This window comes from Protopterus annectens, chromosome 10.part0 (genome assembly GCF_019279795.1).
Source record: "Protopterus annectens isolate FY-2018-M chromosome 10.part0, PAN1.0, whole genome shotgun sequence".
In the NCBI taxonomy this organism is placed as follows: domain Eukaryota; kingdom Metazoa; phylum Chordata; order Ceratodontiformes; family Protopteridae; genus Protopterus; species Protopterus annectens.
In genome coordinates, this window is record NC_056744.1 from 1181042630 (window position 1) to 1181062372 (window position 19743).

The window sequence follows — 19743 nt, forward strand, 5'->3', positions numbered from 1 at the left end:
TATATATATATATATATATATATATATATATATATATGGGTCTACTTCATTTGATCGAAAGACCATTTGATCAAAATCCATTTGATTGAAATTTCATTTGATTGAATACCAGTATTCAAGGCATAAAACTGGGATTTGTCCCAGTCCCCAATGCCCAATGTCGTGCAACCCTGGAGTTGGTATATATAGTTAGGGGGGGGTGTGAGGAGCACATGAAGAAAAGAAAATAAAACAAAAAAATACACATTTTAAACATAAATAGGTGAGGGGCTTTGCCACCCACACCCCCCACCCCCCCAACTATATATAACAAATACAGGGTCACACAACATTGGGGAGTGGGACAAATCTCTGTTATTTGCCTTGAATACTGGTTTTCGATCAAATGGTCTTTCGATCAAATGAAGTAGACCCATATATATATATATATATATATATATATATGTGTGTGTGTGTGTGTGTGTGTGTGTGTGTGTTTGTGTGTGTGTGTGTGTGTTATGTCCATACCCCTTTAAAAGAATGATGGTGGCTGAATTATGTATTTAATTGAATTATAAGTTTCTAAAGCCCTTATAAATATAGGAAGACTTTGGGATGATATTTGTTTCTGAATCAGTCTCTTTAGTAACTCTGTGAGATGAAAGCTCTTGACCATTGTGATTTAATTTATTATTTTATTTTTCAAATAAATGCATTTTTTACTTTCTGGTACACAGAGTACTTTATTAGAGCATCTGTCAGCCTTTCAAAGGAATGCTACTGCATCTTGGTTCAAGGTTTACAGGGTAGCATTATAAATCAGTTTTTGTCTGGTTTTTACTTTTTAAGGAATTAGAGTTATCTACAACTTATGTGTCCTTAATGTTGTAGAACATCTGATTTTGTTTCATATGTTTGCTTTTCCCTCATAAAATGCTTGATAATCTGGTAACTCACTGAAGATTACAGAGTTTCACAGACCTCATAAAATGTGTGATTTTCTGGTAAATCAATGATTACAGTTAGTTTATAATGCCAATTACTAGTGTCATATTTCTAATTGTTTAGAAAATGCATGTTTATGCAACTCCTGTTCAGAATTGTTTGCCTCGCATCTATCCCTGATTTTGTAGAACATCTCTGATTTTACTTCATATTTTTGCTGCCCGTTGTAAAATGTTTGATTTTCTGATAAATCACTGAGGACTACATTTAGTACACAATGTCAGTTATTAAGTTTCATTTTTTCGAAAATGCATGTTGACAAAACACCCGCTGTTCTGTTAATTTTTTTAAAGTGAATTAGAGTTATCTGGCACTTATCACAGATAAACAAGACTATGAGTTGTTAACTAACTGCTTCATGTAATCGAAAGTACAGGCTTGGATTCTTTCGACCTCCATTTGCCTACTGTGTGACTTTGAGCAAGTCACTTAACCAGTATTATCGTCACCCCTGAAAAGTGACAGTTTGCCCAGTGGGATTATCCAGTTAACAATTATATAAAATAAAAATAAATAAATAAATAAATTAGTCCCTTTTTGGGCCTTTGTCCCTCCATTATTTTTGCCTTTATCCAGAATTCATGAGCAAAGACATTGACAGGTACTTTCGGTTGTTCCTTCTAAAATTTGTGGCTTCCTGGCAAATTGTTTTGCATTGTACTCACTAAAGAATGAAAGGCATATGAGTTTCAAAATTCATATCATTCAGAAAATGCTTGCTAATGCAAAGTTTGTCATGCTATCAAATTTCTAATTATGTAAGAGAACTATTTAAAATCTGCTCCTAATTTTGAGTCTTTGTCTCTGATTATTATGCTATCATATTGAGAGGGCAGAAGGGAGTTGCAATGGGTTGCACAGTATATTTTCTACATCCAGTCAGGTGATATACATTTCTGTGACAATATTTATGTATTTATTCATTCCCTTCAGCTTTAGCAGATACCTGAGGTATACAATCATACAAGGAGCTGTAATTAATGGTCACATCTGGGTGTGTGCATATTTGCATGTGTGTGTGTGTGTGTGTGTGTGTGTGTGTGTGTGTGTGTGTGTGTGGTTTTAGATAACCTAGCTTTTAATTGTCCCCAAATTTATTTCATATTTTTGGACTGTTCCTCATAAAATTTGTGATTTGTTGACAAAGTGTAGCAGATTGCAGTTGCTGAATAATGATAAATGTAATGATAAAAGTGAGGGCCAGACTTCGGATGCTTCAGAAAATGTTTGTAAACATATAGTAGATTGTTTTTGCATGGTCCTTGGTTCTACCTCGGGGCATTCATATTAGGATGTCAATCTTATTTTTACCTTTTGAAGTCAATATTTTCAGACTAACTTCAGTATATCCATACAATCCCTGGTTTCCTTGTTTTGTTGACTATTGACAGTGTGTATATTAAACTAGACAACACAAGCTCTACAATTTAATGTCAATATCTTAACTTTAAATGCATTTTTAATTTAGCATGTTTTTTTTTTTTGCAGTATGTGAGTATGAAATGGACTGTGATAGGCTTTCACAGTGCTTGTCTGGCACCTGGTACAGAAGAATAAGGTTATGAGCTGTTAATGAGCTGCTTCCTGCAGTGGAGGGTTTGATTCCCTCATGCTTCGCTTGTTTATTATGTATCTCTGACCAAGTCACTTTGCTAGACAGTGCTCCTGGTCTTCCACTGAAAAGGGACACCTATATCTAGTTGGCTGTCCTAGGCTGTTATCAAATTCTTGGCACATAGTTTTTTGAATCCGTGCAGCCTTCACATAACTCCTAATTAGTACATCAGCATATGCGATTTGACTATGAATCTGATCTTGTCTCTTAGTTTAATGGCTTTCCAGATGCACCTTCAATAAATACGAGTTTCAAGGAAATGGAACATTTACTGCTGCTTCTGCTATCTGTTTTAAATGTGAGAGTTTTTTTCATGTTTTATTCATTTATTTTTTAGCAAATGACCAGTGCTTTGCTGTAAAATTTGATATGTAAGTTTTAAACTAAATCCAAATCTCTGTGATCATTGTAGAAGTAAAGAAGAAAAACAAATAGTGTGCACACTGCAGGTTTGAACACTGTTTTATGGTAACTGGGGAAAGATAGCCAAGTAATTGGATATTGGTATAGCTGGGGAACCCCGGTCCATTTCCCTGCCAAAGGTCCCATTGGACCATGACTCAGCTCTGTCAGTCTTTCTTGGTCTCAAAATTCAGTGTACAAAATTCTCCCTAATCTGTGGTATACTCCTTCAAATTTATGCACATAGCAAATGTAACACAGTCCTCCTCAAATAAATGTAATTTAATTGTTGCATACAACATATGCCTCCTCTCAAAAATGAGGAATTACATCCCATTAGAGTTGTTATGGAAATCCGTCAAAGATCTCCACATTTTCACTTTCACAGCCATTTTACTTGCTGTTGACATTCATTCAAACCCTGATCCTGCTACCCTACCAACAAGCATCAAATATTTCTCTGTAGTTTCACTAAACATGTAGTCTAAGCAGTAAATGGGCTCAGCTTGAAACATGGGTTTCCCTTCATACACCTTCGCTACTTGTTATGTCAGACTTCTGGCTCAAAAACACTTCATATATTGCCTAATATTTCATCTCAAACTATTATCGCTACTTTAATAATACACCAGGCACAAGACTTGGAGATAGAGTACTGACATTTATAAGAAAATACTTGAATTTTTGCTCACATTAATTGCCAAAAGTGACAGTTCGTCAGACCACAATCCCAAATGGATAGTTCAGTGTCCATACAAAACTCTAGTTAGCTACCATTTACCTTCTACCAACTTCTACAACAACCCGTGTTTGATAATATTTAACAATACATTCTCTCCTTCACTAAGAACAATAAGCTTATTATAGGTTTATAGGTTTATACTAAGCTAACAGCCTCCAGGGTCTTTACAAACCTAGCTGGGCAACTCAATCCAGTTTTATCCCAGAGTTCCTTGGACGCTCATATGGTGGGGTATGTTAGTAAAGAGGTAGATAAGGGTTATGGGGGGGGGGTTAGTTAGGTATTAATTTGCTTACTAAACCTCTGTTCATCAGAGATATCGTGGCCAAATCTGGGAGGGGTGAATTTGTGATTTACCATCCAGTGATTAAGGTTTCTTTTTAATAGGGTCAGGGATGAACTCTTATCCATGTACTGGGGAGCTTATTCCATAGTTCAGGCATCCTTTGAGATACATAATTGTCCCTCCAGCAGGTTCTATTTATGTCTCAAGGCTTTGGATCTAGTGTTTCCTAGTGCTGTTTGTTTTGCAGATGTGCAAGAGATCTGAGGATGCCTTATATGCTAGATAGGCATAGATGAGCTCTCAGTAACCTGGAGGAGAGTGAGTACAGAGCTAGGACCTTAAGGGGATCTGTGTAGGACAGGGTATTCATACCTTGGATCCTACTGGCGAAGAACCCAGGGCATTTCAGCGGGTGCAACTGTCTGGTTAGTACCATGCCAAAGAGGGCACTGTACTCAGTAATGAGTATGATAAGGACTGAGTAGACTGGCACTATTACTCCTTTAACTGTGTAAATATAGATAGCAGAAACCATGTCCTCAGCTCGAACAGGGCAAAAAACACCACTAGTACACTGTTCAGTGCACGATAAAAAGAAGGATTTCCACATACCACAAAACACAGGTTTATTGACACATGATATACACTCCAGTAAATGTCAGGTTTAGCGCTTTCATCTGACTAAATCAGACTTCATCAGAACCATGATTGACAAGTAATTCAGACCTTATAAAATCAATTAGGCGCCAAAAAATTTTTTAAAAATTAAAAGTTTTAAAGGAACATGATAACTTTGTTGGTAGCAATGATTAAAAAAGTACTAGTGTCCAATTACATACCTACAAGGTAGATGCTTAAAAACGTGAACCATAACAATTTTCTTGAAATTCCCTTAGGGAATAAATGTGCACATTCAGTCCGTACCAGTAAATTAACAAATCAAAATGTAAATATAGTATGTATAGGTGATCTAGTCCCAACTTAATAACAATCTGAATGTTTTGCTGTCAAAAAACTAAACAGTTAAAAAGTTAAACATAACAAAAAGAGTGACTTTGTTTCATCCACGGTCCAAAAGTAAGAAAGGCTTAATGCTTATACTGTCATTAAGACCAGGGGGTGACGTTGCGTCACAGAAAATCTGCCACTCACTTTCTTTGTATGCCAGGTAGGTCTTCCAATTGCCACCATATACAGACCTATCTACTTGGTCTACTATAGTAAAAGTGAATGTGTGGTCCTCACCTTTGTCCATAATATGTCTACTAAGGGCATTTTTAGAATCTTTTTTCTTTATTCTATGTAAATTTTCATAAATCTTTGTTTTTAATTGTCTTTCTGTCTTGCCTACATAGTAGGCAGGACAGAGTGCACAAGTGGCAAGGTAAACTACGCTTTGAGTATTACAATTCCCTTTAATACTCCAGCATACAGTGTTCAAAAAATTATCTAATTTGACAAAACTGCTCTCATTAATGTTTTTACACTGGTTACAAGAACCACATCGTTTTGTTCCACTTCTATTCTTAACAATCTTAACTTTGGAACTAGCTTCTAATAACTTTTTCAAATTAAGCAAAGTCTTGCACACACATATAGGATTATTACCCAAACAGGCGGTAGTACTTTCAGAAGTATTAAGCAATTCCCAATGTCTTTTTAAAATTTCTAAGAGATGCTTCAAGCTGATTAGGTACAAGTGTTTAATAGTTCTGACCTAATACCTGCACTACATACTGCATCATTTTATAACTTACTAACTGCAGTACAAAATGAATAAATAAATAAATATATTTACATGACCAAACGATTTCACACAGCTACACACCCACCTCTGATTACTGAACAGCTCAGGAATTGTATTAAAACCAGAATTAGAGCATGGACAGATTGGAAAACGAATACCTGGCTCTTGCTAAACACTAAAACACTAGCACTGTAAATATTTGTAACACTCTACCAGAATCTTAACCAATGAAGCCACAGCTCAAAGCGACCGAGGTGTACAGACATCCTTATTCAATAATAGTAATAGTAACCATAGTAATAATAGTAATAATAGTAATAATAATGATAATAATAATAATAATAATAATAATAATAATAATAATAATATGGAACAATATTAAAGCAATCATTCCAAATAAGCTATATCCCATATCCAAATACATCCTCCTCTTTTCTCCATATTCGATGAAGGCATTACAACAAAATTTGTTCAGTATTCCCTATAATAATCATAACGTTTTCCATCCATAAACTCTGTAACTCTATCATTACCATTGCATAAATATTAAAATGTCCCCTTTCTACTTTAAAACAATGTCATATAAACATGGAAAACTAACTGAAAATGGCCAACTACAAATACATTCCTAACATCCGTTATCTGCACCTCAAGATCCTAACCTCATCACCTAGTCACATCACAAAACCTTTAACTCATGTTTTTAATCTTTCTCATAATACAGAGAAACCATACATCTCCACAAATTAAATATTACATTAATATATAAATGGATAAATATCAGAACCAGGGATACAAGTCTTCAGCAATCGATAAATAAAACATGGTAGAGGGATCAATTCATTACACTGTGCTAATTCCCCACCTGTGAAATAGACTCTCCCTGCAAACTAAGCAGTATATTACACTGTTTTCCTTTAAACAGGATCTGGCTGATTAGATAGGTATTCATAAATTTGTCCTGGACTTAATTGGCCTAGCTCTCCATGACAGAAGATGTATGGTGTAAGGGTGAGCTCCTCCATGTTTGAAACACACCTTGATTAACCCAATTCACAAAATACCTAACTCTACCACTATGACAGATTACAGACCTATAACAAATCTAGCTAAAATCCTAGGAAAAACTAATTCATGAACGGTTACTGAAATACATTCTGAAGTATAAACTCCTAACTAATAAACAACCTGCAAGCTGCCATCTTCTGATTTACCTCATAAACCTATAGAAACATGGAGAAATGCCTGCCTAATGCAACTAAGTTTCTGACATAAAAAAGCCGGTACTTACGTATCATCGCAACCACATTCCAGAGTTACCAATTGTAGTACACGGTATCACTTTATGTATGTGTGCTAAAGTATAATCCATGTCACTATGGCCTCTGTAAATATTTTTTAGCCAAAGTGATTATATTTCTTGATTATCACTCCGTGGAATACTTCTGTCCTGGTGTAAGATTGTTAAGACGCGTTTCTCACCTACTTGCTTAAAGAAGTCCACAGAAAGCCAAAAAATGGGTTGGAAGTTTGGAAATGCAATAAAGGAGGTGAGCTAACGAGTACATATTCTTTTGGAGGAAGACAGTTTAGAAACAGATGGGAAGAAGTATGGGACAAAATGGAGTGTTGTTAAGGTACTGGGGATTCATTATAAGAAAATATATGGAATTACATGTCCAAAACAAGGCTTGACATTTTTTCAATGCTGAAAACAGAATCGTCCCATCAAGCCAAAGTCGTTCTGTAAGAGCATACGGCTCAGCCTGTTAGTGCAAGACATTTGAACAAAGCTGAATATAATGGGGTGGGCAAAGGGCCCCAAATAGGGGCAGATTTAAAATATGGCTCTTATAAACTTAGAAAGTTACTACCACAAGGATATGAAAAAATGTGTTGTTATTTAGTAAATTCAATCCTCACTGATATGTCATAAATCCATAAATGTTATGATGAAGAATCCAAAAATATGACACCCAAATCTTGACAATTGAGAGATATGTGCAAGACAGTTTGAGTACATTTATCGCTACGACTATGGCTTGGAAAAGAACCGCTTCTCCTCTTCAGAAAGTGGTTGCGATAATATGTAAGTGCCAAAAAGCCTTTGAAACTGTCCCTCATTCATTACTATAATGTGAGTTTCTTTTTCACATGAAGCAATCTCATGATTTAATGCAACTTGACCATTAGAACCTTCTCTGTTTAACAAGATGGTCTCTCTCATAGGTTCATAGGTTCATAGGTGTGTACTAGGTTAATGGCCCTGGAGAATTTACAAGTCTAGCCCATAGGTTTACCCTGGCATCGTGCCACCCGATCTTAGTTCCCATTGCCTCTGTCAAGCAGTGCCACTGGAGTGATCCTCGGGGTGAATTTTCTATTTCCCATCCACTCATCAAGATTTCTCTTGAAGAGGGCCAGTGAGGTGCTTTGCTTGACATGTATGGGAAGTCTATTCTGTAGCATGGGCAGTCTCTCTGTTATGAACCTGTCCCTCCAGCATGTTCTGTTGATTGTGGTAATGAAGTTGATGTCAATGGAGCATGTGGTGTGGAGGGATTGGGATTTCTTTAGATGTAGCATTTCTAACAGAGCTGGGTCAGACATGGCTTTGTAAGTCAAGCAGAGATCACCTCTAAGTAGGAGATATGAGATAGAGAATTGTTGGAGGTTTCTGAGTCTGTCCATATAGGACAAGTGTTTAAGGCCTAGGATCTTCCTTGTGATGTAATTTTGTGGCTTCTGCAGTTGTTGCAGGTGTCTAGTGAGGTACATGCCAAATGGGGCATTGTACTCAATGACTGGCCTAATGAGAGAAGAGTAGAGGGAGATAATGGCCTCTTTCTTCCTGGATGCACACCCTTAGTAATGAGATGTGCCACAAAGAAGGACTTTCTGACCACAGTGGAAATGTGGTGGTCAAAAGAGAGGTTGCTGTCAACCTATATTTCCAGATCTCTTATAACTCCTTCTGTGTTCATTGGACTACCATCAATGTGGTAATTCATGGGAACTGGGTTTTTCCCAAAGGGGATGATGACACATTTTTGGCATTGAGCTTAAGGCCATGGTTCTGATACCAGTTGCTGGTCTCAGTGAGGCCTTTCTGTAGGATATCAACATCGCTTGGAGAGTTAATAATAGCTCCCAACTTGCCATCGTCTGTGAACTTTGTCAGCCAGTGACCCTTTGTGTTGGTCTGGACTTCAGAGAAGTAGATACCAAACAGGAGAAGACCCAGGACCAAACCCTGTTGGACTCCGGTCGTGACTGGTTGGCAGTCTGACTTGGAGTCAACAACTTTCAGACTGTGGGTTCTATCTGTGAACCATAGCTTTGCATATCAGACTCATCAGGCTAATGGGGCAATAGTTCCCAGGATCTGTAGTTGCTCCTCCTTTGTGGAGAGGGATGACTGTAGCAGTGCACCATTTGATAGGGACAAAGCCTGAGGTGAGGCTATGACTGAACAGGGCACACAGGTGTGGTGCCAGTTCACTCTGTAGTGCATGTAGAGCACAGCCAGGGATATTGTCAGGTCCCATAGAAGCTGTATTCTTGGCCTTGGACAGTGCTGTTTTAACCTTTTCAGCAGTAATACTGGGTGCCTGGCAATCTACTAGTATTGTGAGTGGTCCTCTGGGGGGGGGGGGGGGTTGGCACTGAATCTGTCAGCCAGTATATTGGCAATATCTGTTGGCTCGGTATAGGAGGCACCATTGTGAAATAGCTCAGAGCAAATCTGGGTATTGCTGTGGAGATTCCTTACATAACTATAGAAGGCCTTGTGTTTGTCTTTACTATCTGCTACAATTCTGTTTTCATAGCTAGCTTTGAAGGATTTGATGAGGGATCTTAACTTTTTGCTGAGGCTGATAAGGGAGTTTTTCCAGTCTTGGGACTTCACCTTATTCTGCATCAGTTTCCTCCTTCTGTTGAAGAGTTTGTTTATGGCAGGGGACCACCAGATTGGCTTCCTTTTTTTGGAGGATAGCGTTGTGGTCCTATTGGGTATGGCAAGATCCATGCATTTGTGTACATATTTATATAGTGCATTGGTGTATGATTCAGCGGTCATGCAACTATTCTCCAATTGCATGGGTGCTGTGAAGTTAGCCACCTCTGTTTTTAGGAGCCCAAAGTTAGCTTTGGAGAAGTTTTTAATGGTGGTTTCCTTTGCAGGGTGGGAGGGATGTGGATATCCAAGGTGATTAGTTTGTGTTCGGATCTAACCAGGGAGGAGGTGACTACTGGTGTAGATCAGCAGTCGCCCATGTTTGGGAATGACCAGGTCAAGGATATTGCTACCTCTAGTGGGGGTAAGAACGAACTGGTCCAGGGCAATGGAATTAATGACTTCCAGGAAATGTTGGGTAAGTGTATTGGTACATGATTAGCTTTCCCAGTTAATGGAGAGGTAGTTGAAGTCACCCAGTATGAGGGTGTTAGGTTGGACCCTGATATTCTCCAGGGTGCTTAGGAACGTGGAGTGTGAGCCTTGGGACATGGTTGGTGACCTATAGCAGGCTATGACCTGAATCACTGTCTTACCCAATGTTAGCTGCACCTGAAGTATCTCAGATGCATTATGTTGGGCTACCAGTCTGGAGGTGTGCGCATCCTTTATGACTATGGAAACACCACTGCCTTTGGAGCTTTGGTCCAAGTTCTGGGGAAGAAAGGTGTGGAATGAGTTGTAGACTGGTAATGCAGGGGTGCTTTCTGCTACCTTGAACCAGGTCTCTGTTACGGCAGAAATGTTGATGTTCTCCATTTTAAGGAGTGCTTAAAGCAAGTGCATTTTGAGATTTAGACTTCTAGCATTGAGCAGTATGCATTTGTTTGTAGCTGTTACAGTGGTAATTTGGTCTTTGGAACACTGCCTAAAAAAGGCACTACAGGGGTGGCAAGAGCCGTGGCCAGTATCTAGAAGCCCAGGGGTGACAGATGCAGGCCATCTCTGGTGAAGCATCGAGGTCTGTCAGTCATGTCATCCCAGGCAGACAGATATTGGTCCCCCTTAGAATGACAGCAGAAATGTAGCCAATTGTTGAAATCAATCATTTTCTGCTTGCACTGTGGTATCATTCTGGATAATGGTAGGATGCTTCTCAGGGCTAGGGCCATACCCTCCTGGGCTACATAATCCGAGAGCTCCTCCATGTCTGTCTTCATGTAGTCCAGGGAGGTACATCTCAGGTCATTCACGCCCACATGTACAATGACAGAGTCATATTTGTACTTGTTGCTGAGGGACCTGAGTGCGTGCGTTATGTGGTGGATCCTGGCACCTGACAGGCAGCTGACTGTTACTTTCTCCTTATTCAGCCTAGTGAGTGGGACATCAGTGTGCCTCACTATCAAGTCACCTATGACTAGTGTGTTGGGCATGCTGTTTTGCCTTAGGGACTTTGGTTGAGTGGCACATTGTTTAGGGGAGTTATGTGTCTCGTGATTAGTGTTGTGATGGTTGAGTGCATTTCTGCCTTGGAGGTCTGTGCTGTTTGGGTAGATTTTTATTGAGAGCCTCTGCAAAGGTGGGTGTGTGGTTTGTATTTTTATGTGACGGCAGTGCTGGTGTGTGTTCCCATAGGCTACTTCTCTTAGGTGGGGGGGGTCTCCCAATGGTCAGTTTAAGCATTTCTACTCATTTTACTTTTTATTAATAATCTTTCATGGGATATTCCTTACCAGTCAAAACTTTATATGCAGATAACATTGTTTTTATGGTTGCACACAAATCACTACATCAAACTGCTACACTTCTTCAACAAGACTTTGCCCTCATCTGGAATTGGCTCTGTGTAAACAAACTTACTATCAATGCAAACAAATTAACTATGGTTTTTGATACACTGAAATATATTGTTAATAATAATCCCTTTACTACAGAACAAAAATATCTGGATATATTGTTAAACAACTCTCTTACCTTTTACAACCACACTGATATAACTAATTCTAAAGAACTGCAATAACTCGAAATAGCTTACAGTATTTCCAACTTGATCTCCATAGAGGCTAGACAAACCATCACTTTAAATGTATTGACTCTTATCACCTTACTCTCCTATTATAACACAACAACAATTTAGACTGCTGAAAATAAGATCTTGAGATTCATGCATCTGGCACATACTACCAAACACCACTGCAGCTCTGTCCAGAAAGCTAAATTGTTTTCTGTACCGGCAAATGCTACTTACCTGCTCAACATCTTAATATTCAAACTACTCAAAGGGTGGTACTGCTCACTGTTAGCTAACAAGCTCTTTGTTCAAAATACTCTTATCCTTTTACGATCTGATTCTTCACTTAGACTTATGTGATCACAATTTATACTATCATCTTACAAGATGTCCTTTCAAAATTTGCCCCCAGAATGTATTGCCTTATAAAATCATAACTTTTGATAACATTACAGTATTTAAGAAAAAGTTAAAAGAACACAACAGAAGAATATCAATGTACCTGCTAGAGAGATAAAGGATGTTTTCAGTTTTTATTCTGCAAAAACTGGCTTTCCATGTTTGAAACTTGGTCTACCTTCTAGCATTTGGTTTAAGAATGTTTTGTATTACAGGTTATTGTAATAACTTTAAGTACTTAGATTGCTAACATTACTTTCATATACTATATTGGCCAGTTTTAGTTCAGCCGGTTAAACTAAATTAAATGCTACTGAAACAACAATTTATTGGGGGATATTTTAAAAGATTAGGTATAGCCTATGAATGTCATTTGCCCCTAGTTTTTTACATTTTAAGATACAGCTACAGTAAGAAATCAGATAAGAAGTGTCCATGACATGATACCGCTCAGCATGCAAGTCTGACTTGCTTTTCCGTGTTACTGTACTTCCCTATAATACTACCATGATATTACTGAAGAAGTAAGGTCATTATGAGAATGTGACAGTGAGGTAGTCCCCCTCCCCAAGGGATCAGAACACTTAATTAAACAATAGTGTTTGTATAATGGCTGTAGTACCTAGGGCAGCAGTATATTACCATTTTGAATATAACTGTCAATTACAGGTCTAAATGCCTTGGATGTGTGATAGTTAAATTTAACACTTGTAGGCAATGGACATTATTCTTGTGAACTGAGATTCCTTTTAAAATGCCCAGTGTTTTTGTTGTTGTTGTTGTTGCTGTTTTTGTTTTTATTAAGGAAGCACACATTTTTTCCAATGGTTTTGTTACCCACTGCATATACATAATATATTCTTGCTGATACTCCTGGATATATGCTGCAAATATGTCTGGATATGCCATAGTGTGTACTATGTGTTATGTTGCATCTGCACTGCGTGTATTGTTTTCTGTTGTTGTCATTTGGCCCTGGTAGTGGGTGAGATGTTTTATGCTTTGCATTGCTCTATATGTATTATTTCTGCTTTTTTGCCTTTTACTCCAAGTTGTGACTGAAAAGGGTCTTGTATCAGCCCACTCACCCAGCCAACAAACAAGAAATACATAAATACTTTTCCAGTTTTTAATGGCGCTAATTGTCTCTATAACATTTTACAGCTTCATACATATAATTGTTGTATCTATAATTTCCTCTATTAGTATTAATATGTCTATCAGTTTTGCTGTGATAAGGAAATGGTATCTATATAAAGTTTCTGAAAAGGTCTGCCTACCTAGATCATCATTTTATACAGAATACTGCAGGCTTTCTCCCAATATTTTTGTAGTGTGTTGGAATTTTTGGAATTGATATTTGTGCATGCATTTTAAGGCATACACCTTTAGAAAAGAAAAAGCAAGAGTAATACTGGTATTTTAAAAGATTAACTTATTTATGGTGAAAATTTTCAATCATCTAAACAAAATTATTTTCAGCTTACCAGTGGTTTCAATGTTAATTGGCAATTAACCAAATTCTTACTTCACATCTGAATTTGACAGCTCTGTCATTTTGGTATCCGATATTATCAGCAACGAAAGAAATGAAACTTGATTTAGAATTATACATTGTTATGATAACTATTTAACAAAAAGACCAGTGTTTTGTAAGGTCATTAATGAATGAAGGTTTGTTTTGGTGGCTTCAGTCACTCTTTTAACTGAAATTTCTTAATGGAAATATCATATCTGACTGGGAATTTTTGGATTAGTTGTGTCTGGTTGATTTGCACCGGTGGGTGATGCATCTGAGTAGAAGAAGCAATATTCTGGATTTGGAGATCAGCAATGTTCCTTACCAAAAGGTATCCGTATGTCTCTAGCTGATATTCTTAACTTACTAAAAAACACCGACAGTACCACAGCTAGGAGATTTATTTAAGTAGAACAGTACAAACAGTACACAGGTTAGTGCTTTCAAGTCACTTTATAGAGAAGAGTTGAGTAATGATTTGAAATGTCAGGACTCGCAATGATGTCCTGAAATGTAGAGACCGAATGACAGAAAATACAGATTAAACATTACTCTCTATGAAGGATGGGGAGCTATCATGAAAATATTTCTGACTTAGAAGGGCAGCTGGAATGTGCCAGATTGGAGAAATCTTTGTATTGAAAAAAAACTCAGTAGGTAGACTCTCTATGTTGGAAAGGGAGCAGAAAAAATAAAAGTTGTTCATCTTTTCCCGTAGGTTGTTTTTATTCACCATATGCGGGAGACACCACCTTCTGCACCCTTTCATTCTGGAGATGGATTTCACCTTTACATTGATGGAGCACGGTTCCTGCCGGATGCAGTTACCATCAGTCGAGTAACAGGACGTATCTTGGACCGAAATTATAACCAGTAAGGGAGGGGTAATGCTTCTATTTTGAGATATTTATTACAAATCATTTCAGATTTTGTAGTTATATAATAAGCATGTTCAGAAGATATTTGTTACACAAAAGTCTAATTATTCCACATTTTATGTGATGAAGAAAAATGACAAACTTTCACACATTTTCTGAGACTAAACCGAGGTTAAAAAAAATTGTCCACTAATGCACTTACCTGTTTTATTCATTTTAATGAGATGTTATTGTTTTCTTTATTGCAGTTTGTTTTTACTATGAGCTCCAATTTATGCTACCTGACCATTACATTTTATTTATTTATTTACATATTCTGTGTCAATGTATTGACGTTCCCTGCTATAAGTTGTTGATATTAGTGTACCTTATTATTTGGTATATAAACTGCTTTACACTTGTACACAGGATAACATGGGATTATATTCATTGCAGACATGCTGTTTACTAGGATAATAATGAACCAGAATATATGTCACATAAAAATAACACATTATTATTCACTTCACATATCAGAGTAAATGTATTACGTTTATTTTATACTTGAAATGCATGAACCATGATACTAATTTTATAAATGAGGTACATCAGTGGAACAGTTTGGTCTTCCGTCATAATAAAGTAGTAAAGAATATTTAGTTTGATTTGTTTAAATAACACTTAAAATGCAAGATTAAGAAATGCACAAATCTGAGAAGATATTTATTAGCACTCTATGTTACTCATACTCAGCAAGTTCAGAGACCAGTGTCTGATCATAAAATATACTGGGTATCAAACTGAATGCAGCACAATAAATGAGCAACATTAGATAAGGCAGTTTTGTCCCCCTCTCAGACCTTTTGTAGTGCTGGGCATATGTAGACACCAGGCATTTAATACTAGGAGATGTTGGCACTTAACAACATACCCCTTATAAACTGGTGCATTGAATGCTTGCACATGGAATTTGTATGCTCATAATGAACCATATTCTCCTGTTTTAAGTAGGAAGTATCTTCTCATGACTGTTAATCCATTAGCATGTTCCCCTCATGTATGGTAGTAACTATCCACCCAGCTGATTTTCCCTAAGTAGGTTGGTAGCAACACAGTGCATCTAGATATAGAAGTACAGGCCAACGATTACGGTGATAAATGATCAATATCCTATAGGTCTTGTTTGATTCCCACATTCCCCATAGAAATAATGACACAAGCTATTACATTAGAGCAACTGTAATACAAGTTTGGGTGATCTGGTCAACAGATTACAAATCATATTGCGATATGTATAGTCATCATGATGAAGAGAGAGAGAACATTTGTTAATGGCAAGGATGAAACTGACAAAACTGAGAAGCACAGGCACCAGGGATTGCTACTTTACAATAGCTAGTAGTTGTTAGATGGAAGGGAGATCAGTAGTAGTAGGAATTTTTACCTAATTAAATGGATAGTAGATGTCAGAATTGGAGGAACTTCAGGCATTGTGAATTTCCAGCACTGGCATTTGAACATTTACTGTGGGGAGATATGGATATGTGTGCTTTACCACCAGCCAATCATCCCACATGGTTGCTAACTGCATTCAGTTTAAACGATTACTGCGGTGGTGGTGCTGCGGTAGCATTGTTGCCTCTTAGCAAGACGTTGTCCCGTTTGATTCTCAGCTAGAGCGTCTTCTGTGTGGAGGCATACGTGAATGCCTTCGTTGAGGGCTGTGCGTCAGGGCTGGTAACCCGGTACGTAAAAATCCACTACCAATCATTAGCGGACCGGAGTTCCGCTGTGGCGACCCCTAACCGGGAAAAGCCGAAAGACACAAACAAACAAAACAAAGGTAACTGTAAGACTTTGGAATCTGTGCAAGGGTTAAAATAAAATCCTTATCACAGGCCATAGTTAAGGTTTTTTTTCCCCCCAAACATCTTTATTAAATTTACACATATGACAAAGGCAATCTTACATTTATATAAATGAAAAACATACAAAATTATATCACTTTAGTTACAAACAGTTTACATCACAGACATTATTGAAACAACTGTAGTTGTAAACATTATACATCAGTTATAAACCATCCAGTCATTGTCAGTTAAGCATTATGTGGCTCATTCAAATTCTGATTCTTAAACCTCGTTCCTGCTGTGCATATATTGTTCTCACAATTCAAATTTTTTCCTATATAGTTTGCTCCTTCCTTTTTCTAGAGATCTCAATTCCAGTTGTTTTATCTCTGTTACTATGTTCACTGCTTCTAGAAAATTTGGTATAGATTTTGATTTCCATTTTCTAGTAATTGCTTTTTTGGCAGCCACCATAATTAGACTCAGCAAGGCTTTACTATGTCTGGGAAATTCCGATTTTGTAGCATAACTCAAAAAATCATCTCCCCGGTCAGCCTGATCTGCTCACCCAGCATCTCTGACAGAACAGTCTGCAGGAAATCCTAAAAGTCTGCCAGCTCATCACACTTCCAAAGCATATGTTCCCAGCTACCTCTTTCTTGCCCGTTACACCTCCAACATTTGCTATCCACTTGAGTCTACTTGGGGTATAAAAGCCATAGTTAAGATCTTTAGTAGTAAAAAAAACTTTTTGAGCATGCATATGATTTTGCAGACCCTGCCCCCACACATAAATACACATTCATATGGTGTTGTTCATATTATTAACATTATTTGCCAGTGAAAATTACATTCTGGTTCCTTACTCAGCTCTCTAAAGCAAAGTTTGTTTACAGACCTGAAAATATTTGAGTGCCAGGCCATTGAAGCATTTGCTGCTTTGGTAAAGAAATGTATAAACTGCTGTTCTGTCACAACTGACTAACCCATATTGGTTGAATGGCAGGTTTTCTAAACAGTATAAACGTACATAAAGAATCTTGGCAGTAGGCATTTGGAGGAGATACCAAGTTAGTTTTGCAAGTTTGTAAGGCCAGTAGATCAAGATGGAATTTATGAATGTGATATCAACAATGTATAGCCATAAAAGATGGATATCTGCAAAATACCACAAACTCAACCCACCTGACATACAAATCCTCAACAGGAACAACTGTGTGGTTCCCAAAAGTCTGTAGCCATGAAATACCCTGTAACCGAGCCATGTCCACACCATCTCAGGTGTCCTGGGGTAGTGGGCATGATGCCAGTCCAGAGTACACATGTGGGTTAATGTCCACAAGAGCTGCAAGTGTGCCTCTAGGAAATACCTCTCAACTTCCTAGCAGAAAAAAATCTGCACAAAGCATAAAAATAATGGGGGGACAAAAGACCAGACATAGGGACACATTTTAAATATTGTTCTCATAAACCTAGAAAGTTGATGGAATAACAGGGTTTGTGTTAGTATGCATTTTCCAAAAGACACAAAGTCTACTTAAATGTGTATCATTATTTAGTTACTTCAGTCATTTGCAATTTGCCAGAAAACCACAGACTTTATGAGGAATAGACCAAAAATATTAGGTAAAAATCTGAATATTCTGTGAAAATCTGAACAGTTGAGCAGTATGCTCTAGGGGTGTCTCTTTATCTGTACCTTTGCTGTGATATCATTTTTTGAGGTTTCAGGTGGATGGTATGGCCAGTATAACATCTGTTTCTATATCATATAGTATGTCCTGCATGATTTGGGTGGGTGTATCCCTGGATGTTGGGGTACATTTCTTTTTAGCCACAATGATTGTAAACACAAATGCCTTACAGGGTTGGGGCATGCTGGTGTGCCTTTGACTTTACCAGTTCCTCTCCCATGTCTCTTCATACTATCACTGCCTTTGAGTACATGGCTTGTATCATTTTAGGACACATACTCTCAGTAATTGAGGGCCACTCTGGACCATTCTAGATGCTACATGTATCCCTCCAAGATGAGTTCACACCCACTTCTCTGTGACTTTACTGTGAGCTACCCCTGTCTCAGTTGGCCAGTGGTATACTCATCATCTTCCAGTGTACCAGCTGTAGGATGTGCCTGCTTTCCTGGTGTGGTATTCCCTGCTGTATGGCTCATAGGTCCGACTTTCCAAATGGTATATGGCAGTCTATTTGTACATATGTCTGCAGTATGCTTTTAACATATGTTGGCATACTTGGATGTGTGAAGGCAGCCAGTCTCATGACTGTATTGCCATGCAATGGTTCATTCTTTCACATAAAGCACTCTCCTTTAGGCACTATTGTTCATGTTACCTGTGTTTTCTTGTTCTGAGTAATATAGTTGAGACCAGTTTGCTACTGAGATAGAATTGTTATTTGTGTACTACATGAGACATTGCCATGCATAGATTACCAACCTGCTACTGGTTGTCTGTGAGCGTGAAGGTGTGGTGTGTACATATATTATTTTTTTCTCTAGAACAGAATGAAACAATAGGGTTTTATAAAACTGGACAAAATTACCCCTGATTAGGAGCAACATTTAGAACTGACTGAAGGCTGCACTTAAAACCAGTGTGATTTCTTTTGAAAACCCTTCCAGGTATTTTAAACCACTAGAATTAAGGTTTCTCGGGCTTCATATTAATTATGTCAATAATGGTGTTAGTAACCACAGTTATATTAATAAAATCATGTTACAGTTTTGATTCCACAAATTAACATGTTGTTTCTTTAAAAAACCCTTCAATAGCCATATATGAAAGCAGAAATTATAATGTCTAGTAAGACTTCATTGGGCTTCTTTTCAGAATTGGACCAGATATTTCAACAGGCCTTAACCTTAACAGCAATATCTATGAGCCTTTCTACAACTACCACATAGAAATCAGAACTCCTGCTATGCCTCCATCAGCTACTCTCTTACTAAAGGTAAGAAATCTGCTCACAGCGACTAAGATCTGCATACATTGTTTACTGACCACATTACACATTGCATTAATGTCTCTGAGGCAGATCAATGTCTAATGTTTAATTTTACATTTCTTAAAGACTTAATATGATTTAGTTTTATAATTCTGTTTCCAACCAATACTTAAATGTATAAGTAAAACTGGATGTTTGCATCCATCTGGAATAACCTTAGCTTTTTACTTCTATTAAGTAATGGGTTTTTATGACAAGATCGAAGGGAAAAATGCATAACCTAAACAGCCTAAAGAAAAAAAACCTAAAAACACAAAAGGTAGACCTGCAAAACACATTTTATGCAGGACAGCTTACGCTCATAGTAGTTTTTTTTTTTTTTTTTTTTTTTTTTTTGCATATGTCT

At 37.5% G+C, this 19743-nt stretch overlaps 1 protein-coding gene across 1 annotated transcript in view; it reads left to right on the forward strand.

Moving 5' to 3' along the window:
- The window catches only part of LOC122814253, a 149513-nt gene that overhangs the window by 69491 nt on the left and 60279 nt on the right, over window positions 1–19743 (forward strand). Inside the window, exons 5-6 of the mRNA XM_044086850.1 lie at window positions 14385–14539; window positions 19223–19343. Coding sequence (XP_043942785.1) covers window positions 14385–14539; window positions 19223–19343 — 276 coding nt within the window. The remainder of the gene's footprint in view (window positions 1–14384; window positions 14540–19222; window positions 19344–19743) is intronic.